This window comes from Ciconia boyciana, chromosome 10 (assembly GCF_034638445.1).
Source record: "Ciconia boyciana chromosome 10, ASM3463844v1, whole genome shotgun sequence".
Classification (NCBI taxonomy): Eukaryota; Metazoa; Chordata; class Aves; order Ciconiiformes; family Ciconiidae; genus Ciconia; species Ciconia boyciana.
The window spans coordinates 18,791,185-18,805,482 of record NC_132943.1 but is presented as its reverse complement, the minus strand read 5'-3'; the positions used below and the strand labels follow the sequence as shown (position 1 = coordinate 18,805,482).

Genomic DNA, 14,298 nt, shown 5'->3' with positions numbered 1-14,298 from the left:
ACTGCAGCAGCAATCAGACGTGCATTGCTGGGCGGTCGTCAGGAGCAAGCTGATGGGACACTGCACAACAGCCGCTGGGATACTGCTGGAGCAGTTAGCATCACACGGGACTTGCTTGAACTCACAACAGCTGCAAGATGCGGTCAAAGCCCCATGCTTTCAACAGACTCATCAGTTTCACCAGCCAGTGTTGTCCGCCCTATGTTAACATAGAGCTGCCTTTCTGCTTTGAGAAGGTTGTTGTCACGACTCACCCTGCAGCAGAGCATCGCTGGTTCTCTGGGCTACCAGCCCAGCAGCTGGGTTTGTTGCCCGAGTCCTCGGCCAAGCAGGAGGCAGCGCTTGGCCATACGGGGCTCTGGGAGCTGTGCGTGCTGAAGGAGCTCCCTCCTGCCTGGTTGCTCGTGGGCTCAGGGTGCTGCTGTATCATCCAGCGCAGCCACTGCTGGAGAGTAAAATGCACAGGACACTGACGGGCTGGAGGCACTTCCCAGGTCCTCTACCTCCCTGCTGAACTACGCTGCTAAGAGGATTATGGGCAGAGCAACTCTGCGAGGATGGAGTGAGGGGTAAGCAGGGCAGGCACAGACCCAAGCATTTTGGGAAGCTGGGTGTGGTTAGAGACATGGACAAGAGCCCTGTTCCTGAAGCATCCCTCGTCACCTGGTGCTTGCCTTGTGCCCCCCCCAGCTAGGCTTAAAGTGGAGGGCACTGGGCTTCCTCCCTGAGCCCACAGCACAGCTGTAGTCTCTTCTACCTTCCCAAGACAGCTGTGTCCCCAGAGTGCCCTGTGACACTGTTTGCTCTGCCTGGAACAGCCTGGGTGGAGCTGAGGTCTGAAAAGTGGGAACAATAGTTTGGGTTTTCCACAGCGAAGAGAGCAGGGAACTGGGGTGTGGATGGGATGTACCAGGCCGGCCTCTGAACAGGTCATCTCCTCCCCAGTTTCAGCTCTGGGTGCTTTTAGGTGTGGCAGACTTTAACACTTCTGGAATACAGCTATTTGAGAGGCTTTTTTTGGGTAACCGCAAGCTCTGCTGACAGTGGTTCCTGTACCAGCAGCAACACCTCTCCGCTCGTGAGAAGTGTATTGGACACTAAAAAAAAACCAACCCAAACTTTCATAATAACTTGTAATGAAGAGCTTTTTAGTGCAAGTGTCTGCCCTTGATGGAGGCACTGCACACCTGCAATACATTGTGCTGCCTCCCCCTCCTCACGTAAGTGTGTCCAAGAACTGGCTGATTTCCTGAGCTCCGTGGGCAGCGGCAAGCAGGGGTCTCCCCTATGGTGTGCAGGGCTTTGCCCCTGGGGTATCTTCAATCTGTTTTTCCTTTTCTTTCATCAAGAGATGGTTGAATTCTGACTCACTAGCCTAAAAGTTGCCTTGCTTGCTTTTTGTACCTCTCTGGGTGCTGGTGCAGGGTCCAACTTTGTTCTGATCCATGGTAAAAACGTCTCCCGAGCAATTCTTGCAACCTAGTGATTTCTGATGTGGTCTGAAAACATTTGCAGGGTCTTCTTAGACATGTGGCTAACATCTCTCAGAGAGGGGTCACCTTGGGACAAATCTTTTTCCAGCCAGGGCGAGCTCAGCCTCCAGCATGTGCTTGCAGGCTGCTGCTACTGGCATCTGGCAGGCTGCTGAGCAGTTCGGCACTGACAAGACACAGCCCATTGGTGCTCCCTGGATTTAGCCAGCTGTTCTTAAGCATTTCAAAAAAGCTTAGACATCTGTTTGGGCTTTTCAGATCAGAGGTACATGGAGATGCGTAGCTCTGAGTGACTCACGGCTCTCTTGTCAGTCATTGCTGTCCTGCTTGTTCAAGAAAACAGCATCTGAATGGTTATTTTCACTGTGAGCATGCATTTGCAGCAATGATGAATCAGGGATATTTCACCCTCAGCTCTCTACTGGAATGGTATATAAACACATCCAGGCATCTCTTGGAGAAGTATCACATCATTTTACACCCCGAGGTGCTACCAGATTGTCATACAAATCTTCCGAAGTTGGGTGAACCATGCAAGCCCTGTGCGGCAGCCTGAAATGCTGCTCGCTGCCTAGCTCTGATGCTTGTGCTTCCAACTACTGCTGCAAAGCATTCATGCTGTAAACGCCCTAGAATTAATTGGCACCATGCAAGTAAGGAGGGTGCTAGGAGACACCAAGTCAGAAGTGACACCTTGGTGACAGCATGCATTTCAGTGAGCACCCTGGCAAAGGTTTTCACGGGGAAAGATGATCCCTTTGCTCCTTTTCACATCAATTAACTTTTGGGGCTCAAATTTTGATGCCTCAGTGCTACCAGTTACTCTCTCACTTTCACAGACTGCATCAGCATGGTCTGTGTTATCTAGTGATTGCTGAGGTCACTCAAAGGAAATTTATACCCCAGGGAGGGTTTAGGCATTTCCAGAGTTATCTAGTCGCCACAGTATCCTGTCCAGGTTCAGCAGCACTAACAACCTGGGGCATCTCTGGAAAAAAAACCTTTTCCCACCAGCTTGATTAAACCTACTCTGATCATTTGGCTCAGCCGTTTCTTCAGGTCTCAAAATGTGTTGCTTAGACACCGGCTCAGGCTTCACAGCAGTACTGCTGCTTTCAGTCACTTTACACATCTTCATCAGTGAAGGTGACACTTTCCAGGTGACTCAGGCACAAAGAAAGGCCATTGTGGGTGGATAATTTAGGTCCAGCTTTCAACTTTCAGAGCGAGCTGAGAGATGACAGCGCCTTTCAGTGAAAACTCATTAAGTCGGAGGGCTCGGGCAGAGGCAGGGCTGGTTCTGCATGGCGATGGATGCTGCGAGTATTTTGGAGGGGGGAGGAAAGGATGGGCACGTTATTCATTGTAGCAAAGCCAGACATCAGTGAAGTCACTGCAAAAAGACTCCAATAAACCCCCTTCGAGGTGCTCCGAGCTCTCCCCATCGCCTCACCAGTCATTTTGTAAAGCTTTGTGAAATCAGATCAAAACGAGTGAGGTAAAGCAGAGCCGGGCTGGAGAAGGAGGAGCCCATCGGCAGGCAGGGCTTTCAGACACAGCCCTGGGGCACGACTGTCCTTGAGGGGCTTGCAGCAAAGGACAGGGCAGAGTTTTCCTGCTTTTTTCTCACTGATGTCCAAAGAGGAAGGACTTCACTTGCCTCTGAAGTGTTTCCTCTGCTTGTGTTTTCTCCAGAAATTCTCCCGGGTGTTCCTCGGGGGCCTTGGGTGTCTGGCAAAGACCCAACTCTGTGCTCGCCTGGGCATCACATCAGCACCTGTAACCCACCAGGAAGGAAGACCTGAGCCAGGGTCTCTGCTGACTTCCCTTCCTCAGCTCCCTAAGTCTGTGCCGGTGAATGCCTGGATGGTGCCTCGCACCAGCAGGACACCCAGCAAGAAGGTGCCATCTCTGCCCCTCAGCAGAAGCCCCTCTGCCGGGACCGGCAGGCGTAGCGAGACCAGCCTTTATGCCCCTCTGCCCTTCCCTCGAGAGGACCCCCGGGTCTCCCGGGGCCCCTCCAAGGCAGGGAGCGGGGGGGCCCGGGATGCTGCTCCTGGGTGGCTCCACCAATGCACCCAGCCAGGGCCGTGCAGCGCAGCCGCGCCTATGCAGATGGATGCAACTATGCGCAATGCACGAGAATTTATGCAAACGCACGCAACCGTCCCGGGCGGGGCGGCCCGCCCCAGAGCGCCGGTGCCGCCCCCGCTATAAGGCGGCGGCGGCGCGGCCGTCCCGGCGTGCGGAGCTGCGGCAGCCCGGGGAGAGGCAGGTCGTGCGGCAGCGGCATCATGGTGAGTGCCGGCCCCGGGCTGCCCCCTCCCTCCGGTCCCGCGGGGCCCTCCCTGCAGCAGGCTGCGGCCCCCATAGCTTTACGGGGGGCCTCCCCTGGGAGCCCAGAGGGGCGGGCAGCTGCCGAGGGGGTGCCCGCTGAGCGTGCCCTGCCTCTGCCTGGCTCCGGCCTTTTCTGAGCTGCTCCCGGCCAGGCACCTGGCAGCCTCCCTGCTTTGGGCATCCCCTTGCGCCCGTCTGACACGTCCGAGGCAAGGAGGCCACCAGCGAAACCCGCCGTGTGCGGAGAGTGGCGTTTGGGCGGACCCTCTCACCTCTCCTCCCTTTTAACAGCCACGGTTCCTGCCCTTCTCCCGCGGTAACATCTCCGGCTGTGGGGAGCGTGCCCAGTCTGCCAGCCCCCCACGCTGCGGACCCACAGCTGAGCCCCGGGAGCTAAGCCGTGGCTTCACCCACTGCCCTGCCCCTCGGGTGCCAGGGGCCAACCCACGGGTGGGCATCACTGGGGGTGAGCCTCCGGGCTGCCTTACCGCCATGGTCCTGCTGCGAGCTCTGGCTCCTGAGCTCTCCGGCTGCTCTGGAGAGCATCCCAGCCCCAGCGTGCCCAGGCACCCTGCCTGCTGCCCCACGGGACCATGCTCCCTGCCCTTCCTGAGCCAGACCTTGCCGTGAAGAAGGCAGAGTCTGCTGGCTGGTGACCAGCACTGCTGTGTCCCACCCGCTGCTGGGCTGTGCCCAGCCTACTGTCAGCACTGGGTCCCACAAAGCCAGTCCTGGCTGCTGCGCATTGGCAGGATGAAGGGCGGTGACCAGCATAGCCCTCTGCCCCCCACTCTGATTTGCAAGGTCCTTGGCACAGGAGGAGTCCTTTCTCGTCTCTTCTTTCTTGTGGCCATCCAGAGGTGCTTGCAGCTGCGTCAGTGCTTGCTGTGCACTTCTGCTGAGGATCCTGGAGCTTCCTCAGGACTTACCATTGGCTCCTTGTGTTACAAAACATTTATGGACCTGCTGGGAGGGATAAGGGGGCTGTCACTTTGCTGCTCCTTGCATCTCAGCTTTGGGAAAGGTGGGGAAATGGACTTCTGGCTCTCACCATGGGTACCAAGGGCTTATTTGTCTGTCATCCCTCACTGTCACTGCTGCCTCTGAAATGCAGCACTGAAAGCACCCTAGGTGCACAGAGCCAGGACTTGCTGTGACCCATGCAACTTCCTCAGATGGCAATCGCTGCCGTGCTCCTGAGCGCAAAATGGCTGGCTCCACCGGCTTCCTGCCAGCTGACTCACAGTGGTGCACCCATGGCTCTGGAAATCCGGTTTGGTTTGGATGCTCTTCTGCCTCGGTTATAACTGATGACGCATCCAAGTCCTTGGCAACAGCAGGGCTGAGGCAGTGAATATTGTGGTTCCTGTCAAAAGGGCTGCAGCCTCTGGGATGCCTTACCGGGAAGGAGCAAGGCTGCAGAGCTGACCTCAGCCTCGCTTCCCCTGAGGGACCTGAGGCTGCCCTTGAAGCCCTGAGCTAGGGCACCCTCCCACCTCAGCCCTTCAGTTCAGTTAAGAAGTGCAGCTAACGCTTCCTCCTCCTTCCGGAGCTAATTTAGGGAAGCTGAGCCTCAGAGCATGGCAACCGTTCACTTCTGCAAATCCCCCTCCTTGCTGGGCACTCGTCCTCAGTGCCGTCACCTCCTCAGCTCCCAGCGCCGGGGTGATGCTCTGTCATCTCAGCCCACAGCCCTGTCGTTGGAGTAGCAGCAGGGGCCTTGCCGGCTGTTGCGGGGCTCCAGCCCTTAAGCCAAATGGCTGTTCAGGCAACAGAGAAGATGCTCACCGGGTTCTTCCCAGGGGTGTGGGTGGGGGCAGTCCAGGGAACGTGCCTGGTGTCCCTGGCTCTGGCAGATGGGTCTCCATCTCCCTGGGCCCCTGAGGTGGCCAGTGCAGTGACGGGAGGCAGAGCACCAGATTTGGGAGAGGGCAGCAGACTGGGATGAATACAAGGCACCCGGGCTATAGGGCAGTGTGGCTTGCACAAGCTGCCGAGGGCCTGGGCTGCGCGCCTCACCACCTGCAGCGATTGCATTTGTGGTCCCAGCTGGGATCTGACCCTGCCTCCCCCTCCCCAGCGCGAGTGCATCTCCGTCCACGTCGGCCAGGCCGGCGTCCAGATGGGCAACACCTGCTGGGAGCTGTACTGCCTGGAGCACGGCATCCAGCCCGATGGGCAGATGCCCAGCGACAAAACCATCGGTGGAGGGGACGACTCCTTCACCACCTTCTTCTGTGAGACCGGGGCTGGGAAGCACGTCCCGCGGGCCATCTTCGTGGACCTGGAGCCCACCGTGATCGGTGAGTGCACCTCAGTTGGGCAGTGACAGTGGTCAGTATCTCTGGGAACAACCCACTGCAGGACAGTCCCTAGGGTGGCTCCTGCCACCTTTCCCCAGGGCCAGTTAGAGAATCTCTGACATTGTGCTAACCTCTCCTAGACGAGGTTCGGGGAGGAATCTACCGCCAGCTCTTCCACCCTGAACAGATGATCACGGGCAAGGAGGATGCTGCCAACAACTACGCCCGTGGGCACTACACCATCGGCAAAGAGATCATCGACCAAGTGCTGGACAGGATCCGGAAGCTGGTAGGTGACCGCAAAGGGGGGATGTGTCCCCCTGGGCTGGGCTCCAGCATCCTGCTGGGGGTGGGAGCATGGGGTGAGCCCCCCTGTGCCCTGGGATGGATCTGTGGCTGCCCAAGCAAAAGTCTGAAACTTCCCTGCAGCAAAGTCAGTGCTTGGAGGAATCTTACTTGGCTCTCTCTGCAGGCTGACCAATGCACAGGCCTCCAGGGATTCCTTGTGTTTCGTAGTTTTGGAGGTGGCACTGGCTCTGGATTCACCTCCCTGTTGATGGAGCGACTCTCCGTTGACTATGGCAAGAAGTCCAAGCTGGAGTTCTCCATCTACCCTGCACCACAGGTCTCCACTGCTGTGGTGGAGCCCTACAACTCCATCCTCACCACACACAGCACATTGGAGCATTCGGACTGTGCTTTCATGGTAGACAACGAGGCAATCTACGACATCTGCCGCAGGAACCTGGACATCGAGCGCCCAACCTACACCAACCTCAACCGCCTCATCAGCCAGGTTGTCTCATCCATCACAGCATCACTGCGGTTTGACGGGGCCCTGAACGTTGACCTGACCGAGTTCCAGACCAACCTGGTGCCCTACCCTCGCATCCACTTCCCCCTGGCCACCTATGCTCCCGTGGTTTCGGCCGAGAGAGCTTATCACGAGCAGCTGTCGGTGGCTGAGATCACCAACTCCTGCTTTGAGCCGGCCAACCAGATGGTGAAGTGTGACCCTCGCCACGGCAAGTACATGGCCTGCTGCCTGCTGTACCGCGGGGATGTGGTGCCCAAGGACGTCAACGCCGCCATCGCCACCATCAAGACCAAGCGCAGCATCCAGTTTGTGGACTGGTGCCCCACGGGCTTCAAGGTGGGCATCAACTACCAGCCGCCCACGGTGGTGCCAGGGGGGGACCTGGCCAAGGTGCAGCGCGCCGTCTGCATGCTGAGCAACACCACGGCCATCGCCGAGGCCTGGGCTCGCCTGGACCACAAGTTTGACCTGATGTACGCCAAGCGAGCCTTCGTGCACTGGTACGTGGGCGAGGGCATGGAGGAAGGGGAGTTCTCCGAGGCACGGGAAGACATGGCTGCTCTGGAGAAGGATTACGAGGAGGTGGGCCTGGACTCCTACGATGATGAAGAGGAGGGTGAGGAGTAGAGAAGCCCGTGCCAAAAAGGACCGTGCTCCTTCCCCGTGTTACCTGCAGAAACCCTTTGCAATAAACCCTTTCAGAGCTTCTGTGTCTCCCACTAGCCCCCCAGCTGTATCGGTTTCTTGCCAGGTCAGGTGTGTGGTGAGTGCTTCAGCTCTGCTGCTGGCCCTGCTATGCTTCCTCCCAGTGCTCTGCTCCAGCTCCGGCTTGCTGCCCACATAGGTAAGAGCCCCATACCAGGGGACTATGGCCAGGATGCACAGCATCCTCTGGGGAAGTGTCCAAGCATGTCCATCAAAGGGATCCAGCAGATGGTGGGAGAAGCACCTAGCTCAGGCATGGGGTTCTCCATCTGGGAGCACCTCTGCCCACTCTCCGCCTGGCTCTGCCGGTGCTCTGCCATCCCCCTGGGGAACATGGCCCCACTCTGCCTGCCCTAGCTCATCTTCTGCATTGGGCGTGTGCTGAGCCCTCTCCCTGCCCTGCCTGGCAGACAGGAGTCTGAACATCAGCTCCTGGCTCCAGCTGCCAACAAGATATTTCTGTTACCCATTATCCAGCATGATGGGTCCAGAGATTAATTTTTGCTGCTTACCACTAATGCTTCAGCTGTATTGACCCACAGGGGCTGTCCTCCCCTGCCGTCCTCCACCCAGCATGCACTCGTGTCAGCTGGAGGGGAAAGTGTGAGCCAGCACTAGGCTGCACCAATTCCTGGAGCATGGCCAGGTGCTCATCCCGCTATGCAGGGCTCCTGGCACTGTTCCCCATGCCCATGACCAGAGCCCTGGGCTCAGACTGGGCAGTGCCTGCTGCTGCACCAGGGCAGGAGTTGCTGCCCCTTATGCCAGGCACTGCCCTGATCCCACTACAGAGACACCTTCTCCCCATGTCTTCAGAGAGACCTGACTGCTGCCAAAAAACACATAGGAGTTAGAACTGTGTCCTGTTCCTTTTTTCTTAAATATTTACCCTCCATCTCTGACCTGAACCCTGCTGCAGAGGGACACAGCAGTGTCTCCTGGTGTGCTCCTGGGCAGCAGAGCCCCTGTCCCCATGGGCAGGGATATCTGTGTGAGCCCATGCCCTGGCAGCAAGGACAGAGCCCTCTCGCTGCTGCACACAGGTGCAGGGCTGGGGCGCTGGGCTCTGCTTTTCCCCCGGCCAGCAGCCAGGCTGGTGGTTCACTCATCCTCAGCAGGAGCAGCGCTGGCCCTGGCGGGGAAGGCTGTGCTAGCCAGGGTTCAAATGGAGGGGCTTCTCCGAGCGTAGTCACAAGTCACTAACATCGAACGGGCTACAATGACTCTTTTATTTTTTTTTTTGGCAGCTGGGCCAGCCCCTCAGCCCAGGTTTGTCATGCTGATCTGCAGTCTCGTGGAGGTACGGCACTGCCTGCCTGTCCCCACCGGCAGGGAAGGCAGCCCTCGGCCGGAGGTTCCCGAGGTGCTGATGGCAAAGGGAGGTTTGCAGGCACCCTGGTCTCCAGAGCCTGACCTGTTTCTCTAGCCTGTTTCTCCTCCTTTCTCCTGCTCTAGAGGCCCAGGTGGCCTCGGGGTGTCCCTGGATCCCAGGGAGCCTGCAGTGCGGGGGAGCTGGAGGCAGAGCAGGGTAGGGGCTGCCGTACCTGCCCTGGCCCCCCGTCCTGGTGGCTGAGCACGGCCTGTAACCCCGGAGGGACGGAGCCCGGACCTCCTGCCCGCAGCCTGGCTGGGTGCCCCGGCTTCCCTGCCGGCAGAGGAGGGAGAGCAGCCGCAGCCCCCTGCACCTTGGGGTCCCTCTCAGGCAGGCTCCCGCTGCCCCCGAAGTGGGGACTCCCGCCCCGCATGCAAATGTGCCCAAATGAAGGGGCGTGGCGGCAGCAGGCCCCTCCCACCTATAAGAGGGCGCTGCGGCGGGGATTGCAGCAGCCGCAGCTCCGCGCCGAGTCCCGCCGCACCGAGCCGCCGGGAGAGCCCGGACCCCCAGCCGCAGCATGGTGAGTGCGGGCCGGGCGGCGGGGCAGCGGGCACGGCGGCGGGGAGGGCGCCCGGCCGCCGCTCGGCAGCCGCTCCGGGGCACCGGGCACGGCGGAGCCGCCGCGACGCGCCCCCTCCTTCCCCGCCGTGACCTTGGGCAGCCCCACCGGCCCCTGCCCGGGGGCAGCCGTGCCCCCCCGCCGCTTCTGCCCGGTCCCCCCCCGCCGCCACCGGTCCCGGGGCGCCTGGGTCCCCCCACCACCGCAGCGGGGGGGGGGGGATGGGGGGGTGGTGCCGGGGATGGAGGGGGTGACCCCTCCGGCGGGGAACGGTGGCGGTGGACGGACGGGAACAGCTGCCGGGGGTGGAGGCGCCGGCCGGGCACCGGAGCTGGGCGCTCGGCGGGGCTCCCCCCGCGGCGGCGGGCGCCACGTCGGGGCTGGCAGCGAGGAGCGAGCGTGGGGGTCCCGTCCCTCCCGTCCGGTCCCGTGCCGTCCCGCGGGGGTCTGGCAGCGGCGGAGCGGGCCGGGGCCGCTGTCCAAACCGGGAGGTCGCCGCTGCCCTCGCCTGGGGCCGGGGCTATATTTAGCGGCTCGGGAGGGGGCCGGGGCCGTGCCAGGAGGCGCAGCGCAGCGCCCCGCCCGCCGCTGCCAGCCGGGCTCTGCCGGGGACCCTGCCCCGGGCAGCCTTTCCTCCCGGCGGGCTGAGGCTGCCCCGGCCCTCCCGGAGGAGGCGGGAGTCCCTGTGCTCCCCCCGCCCCGTGGCGCTGGAGCGCGGCACGGTCCCCATCGCTGCTCAGAGCGCTGCGCGGCTGGGGAACGCGGGAGTGAAGAGCCCTGGGGACCCCCAGGCTGAGTTGTGGTGTCCTGCCCGGGGGAGCAGGGGTGCTGGAGTAGTGGAGCGGGGATGCCGGGAGCAGCAGAGCGGGGAGGCTAGGGGTAGCGGAGGAGGGATGCCAGGGATAGGGGACCAAGGATGCTGGAGCTAGCGGAGGAGGCATGCCGGGGTTAGCGGAGCAGGCCTACACCTGCAGGGTGGGAGCACAGGAGTACATCTCCAGCTCAAAGCCCGCTCCCTGGCACTTCTGCCCATACGGGTTTTGCAGCACGGGGTTGGGACTGCATAGCCCAGGGAGTCTCTGTGCTGCCTCGGAGGCTGCTGGGCTTCACTGCCAGCCCCTGGCTGACACCCACTGCCCCTGCAGCCCCAAGGCCCCTCAACCCAGGAGGCTGCGTGCCTACCTGGCTCTGGAGCAGCAAGCAGAGGGGCTCCCCTAAGCTGGCTGCACCTCATGGATTAATTATGTGCCCATAATCAGCTCAGCACCTTGCTGGCCTGCTGTGGCATGGGGAAGGGGCTGAGGCTGCCAGGGAGCCTGGCAGGGGAGCTGGGCCAGGCTCTGCTCCCTGCGCTGCTGGAGGACAGCCCCGGCCAGAGTCTGTGGGGCTGGTGGCCCTCAGCAAGGGCTGGGCAGGAGGGACGCCAGAGCTGGCTCCCAACCTGGCACGATGCCTGTGCGTGGCTGAGGGCAATGACAGCTGTGTGAGGCCCCTCAGGGGCATGCAGGAGGTCACCCAAAGGAAAATGTGCTCCCTGGGGCCACTGGCCGGAGCAGGTCCTGTGCAGGTGGCTGTGTGGCACTGACACCAGGCAGAGCCCTCCCTGGGGCGGGCAGGACAGAGCTGTGCCAGGATCTGACCCTGCCTCCCCCTCCCCAGCGCGAGTGCATCTCCGTCCACGTCGGCCAGGCCGGCGTCCAGATGGGCAACACCTGCTGGGAGCTGTACTGCCTGGAGCATGGCATCCAGCCCGATGGGCAGATGCCCAGCGACAAAACCATCGGTGGAGGGGATGACTCCTTCACCACCTTCTTCTGTGAGACCGGGGCCGGGAAGCACGTCCCGCGGGCCATCTTCGTGGACCTGGAGCCCACCGTGATCGGTGAGTGCTGGAGTTTGCATGGCCTGGGGTGCACGCCTGGGTGGGTAGCAAGTGGCTGGTGCTCGTGGTCTGCTGGCAGTATCCTGCACCGGGTTCAACCCAAGGGCCCTCCTTTCCCCAGGAGAAGCCACAAACCTGAGCACCAGCTTTTGTTCCTGAAGTGTCCTAGAGGCAGTGGTGCTGCTAGTCCCTGCTACCACATGTGCACAGAGAGAAACCAGCCCAACCAGCACGGCAGCTCTGGCTGTGCTGCTGCACGCTGTGGACAGGCAGCTCCGATGAGTGGGAGAAGCTGAGCTCCTGTGCAGGGAGGTGGCAGCCACCTCCTTCTGCCAGAGAAACCTGATGCTGGTGGTGGCCCTGCTGACGTGTGGGTCCTTGGCCGTGTCCCTGGCAGGCGGAGCCCAGGAGGAGGTTGAGGGATGGGTGCTTGCACCCGCTCAGCTGCTTGGCAGCTGGCTCAAATCAACAGCCTGCGCCAGGCTCAACCTTCCCCTGCTCTCTCCTAGATGAAGTTCGGGCTGGAATCTACCGCCAGCTCTTCCACCCTGAGCAGCTGATCACCGGCAAGGAGGATGCTGCCAACAACTACGCCCGCGGGCACTACACCATCGGCAAAGAGATCATCGACCAAGTGCTGGACAGGATCCGGAAGCTGGTAGGTGACCACAGAGGAGGGACGTGTCCCCCTGGGCTGGGCTCCAGCATCCTGCTGGGGGTGGGAGCACACTGCAAGCCCTGCTGCACCCTGGGAGGGCTCTGCAGCTGCCCATGGCAGGGATGGACCAGGTCCTGAAGGACTTCTGAACAGTCAGATGTTCACAAGCAAATCCATCTCAGAGCAATCTCATGCATCTCTCTCTGCAGGCTGACCAGTGCACAGGACTCCAGGGCTTCCTCGTGTTTCACAGCTTTGGAGGTGGCACTGGCTCTGGATTCACCTCCCTGTTGATGGAGCGACTCTCCGTTGACTATGGCAAGAAGTCCAAGCTGGAGTTCTCCATCTACCCTGCACCACAGGTCTCCACTGCTGTGGTGGAGCCCTACAACTCCATCCTTACCACACACACCACCCTGGAGCACTCGGACTGCGCCTTTATGGTGGACAACGAGGCAATCTATGACATCTGCCGCAGGAACCTGGACATCGAGCGCCCAACCTACACCAACCTCAACCGCCTCATCAGCCAGATTGTCTCATCCATCACAGCATCACTGCGGTTTGACGGGGCTCTGAACGTTGACCTGACCGAGTTCCAGACCAACCTGGTGCCCTACCCTCGCATCCACTTTCCCCTGGCCACCTACGCCCCCGTCATCTCCGCAGAGAAGGCCTATCACGAGCAGCTGTCGGTGGCTGAGATCACCAACTCCTGCTTTGAGCCAGCCAACCAGATGGTGAAGTGTGACCCTCGCCACGGCAAGTACATGGCCTGCTGCCTGCTGTACCGTGGGGATGTGGTGCCCAAGGACGTCAACGCCGCCATTGCCACCATCAAGACCAAGCGCAGCATCCAGTTTGTGGACTGGTGCCCCACGGGCTTCAAGGTGGGCATCAACTACCAGCCGCCCACGGTGGTGCCAGGGGGGGACCTGGCCAAGGTGCAGCGCGCCGTCTGCATGCTGAGCAACACCACGGCCATTGCCGAGGCCTGGGCTCGCCTGGACCACAAGTTTGACCTGATGTACGCCAAGCGAGCCTTCGTGCACTGGTACGTGGGCGAGGGCATGGAGGAAGGGGAGTTCTCCGAGGCACGGGAAGACATGGCTGCTCTGGAGAAGGATTACGAGGAGGTGGGCCTGGACTCCTACGAGGATGAAGAGGAGGGTGAGGAGTAGAGAAGCCCGTGCCAAAAAGGACCGTGCTCCTTCCCCATGTTACCTGCAGAAACCCTTTGCAATAAACCGTTTCAGAGCCTCTGTCTCCCACTAGCCCCCCAGCTGTATCGGTTTCTTGCCAGGTCAGGTGTGTGGTGAGTGCTTCAGCTCTGCTGCTGGCGCTGCTATGCTTCCTCCCAGCGCTCTGCTCCAGCTCCGGCTTGCTGCCCACATAGGTAAGAGCCCCCGGGGGTGCTCCCCGGAGCCGTGGCACACATCCCACCCCGCTCGCTGCTCCAGTCAGGGGTGGGTACTGCTTCCTCGTCTGGTATATGGCCCCACGTTGTATCCTGGAGCCCAGGGCAGCAGATTTAGCCTGAGCAGGAAAAAGTCTGCAGCTGCTGGAACTTCTTCCCATGTGCAGCCAGAGGGTAGGTGGGCTCATGTGGAAGGAGAGTGGTTGAAGCAGTGTGAGCAGCCTGGCACCCCTGTCCCTGTGGCCACAGTGTGGGACAAGGGGCATGCCTGGCTCTGCGGTGCAGCAGGTGCACCCCACAAGGGCATCCAGCATGGCATGAACTCCCACGGCTGCTTTTCTGCTGTGTTGTGGTGAGAGGATTAAAGGAAGGGAATGCTCCCTGTGAAACCGCTTGTCTGCATCTCTTTTTTTACACACACACCCCCACTGCAGGCAGCTGAACTGCTGCGTGTCCCAGTGAGCCTCTTCAGCCGAGGGTGGCTGTGCCATCCCCAGGCTCTGCTTGCCCCCACCGGAGCAGGGCTGCTGCCCCTTCCCCCCAAGCTCTGGCAGCTCTCCAGTTTGGACAGCCGAGAAGCTCTGCCTGTACCCCTGCCACTGCCTGCCTGCCTGCGCTATGATGAGTCCCCTCCCCACAGTGCCCAGCCCCGGAGGCTCTGAACAGCGGTGCCCGGCTCCAGCTGCAGAGTTGTGTTAACTCCCATTAGGAGCATGCTGGGGCCAGGGATTAACTTTCTCTGCTTATTGCTA

General features: G+C 60.8%; 2 protein-coding genes across 4 annotated transcripts; both read left to right on the top strand.

Annotated features, from left to right (window-relative positions):
- The first annotated feature begins 3,359 nt into the window (after window positions 1–3,359).
- LOC140657221 (tubulin alpha-5 chain-like) lies at window positions 3,360–7,672 on the top strand. Its single transcript, XM_072873915.1, is given in 5 exon segments — window positions 3,360–3,458; window positions 3,461–3,790; window positions 5,911–6,133; window positions 6,274–6,422; window positions 6,606–7,672. Coding segments are annotated over 5 exon segments (1,773 nt in total). The 3' UTR covers window positions 7,578–7,672.
- On the top strand, window positions 3,747–13,929 carry LOC140657222 (tubulin alpha-5 chain). 3 transcript variants are annotated; one of them, XM_072873916.1, is made up of 5 exons: window positions 7,692–7,794; window positions 8,903–9,550; window positions 11,249–11,471; window positions 11,981–12,129; window positions 12,339–13,929. In XM_072873916.1, exons 2-5 carry the CDS (start codon window positions 9,548–9,550, stop codon window positions 13,308–13,310), a joined length of 1,347 nt encoding a protein of 448 aa, XP_072730017.1. In that variant the 5' UTR covers window positions 7,692–7,794; window positions 8,903–9,547; the 3' UTR covers window positions 13,311–13,929. The 3 variants fall into 3 exon arrangements, with proteins under 3 accessions (XP_072730018.1, XP_072730019.1, XP_072730017.1); XM_072873917.1 differs by lacking the exons at window positions 7,692–7,794; window positions 8,903–9,550 and adding an exon at window positions 3,747–3,790; XM_072873918.1 differs by lacking the exon at window positions 8,903–9,550 and having other exon boundaries at window positions 7,662–7,794.
- The last annotated feature ends 369 nt before the right edge of the window (window positions 13,930–14,298 follow it).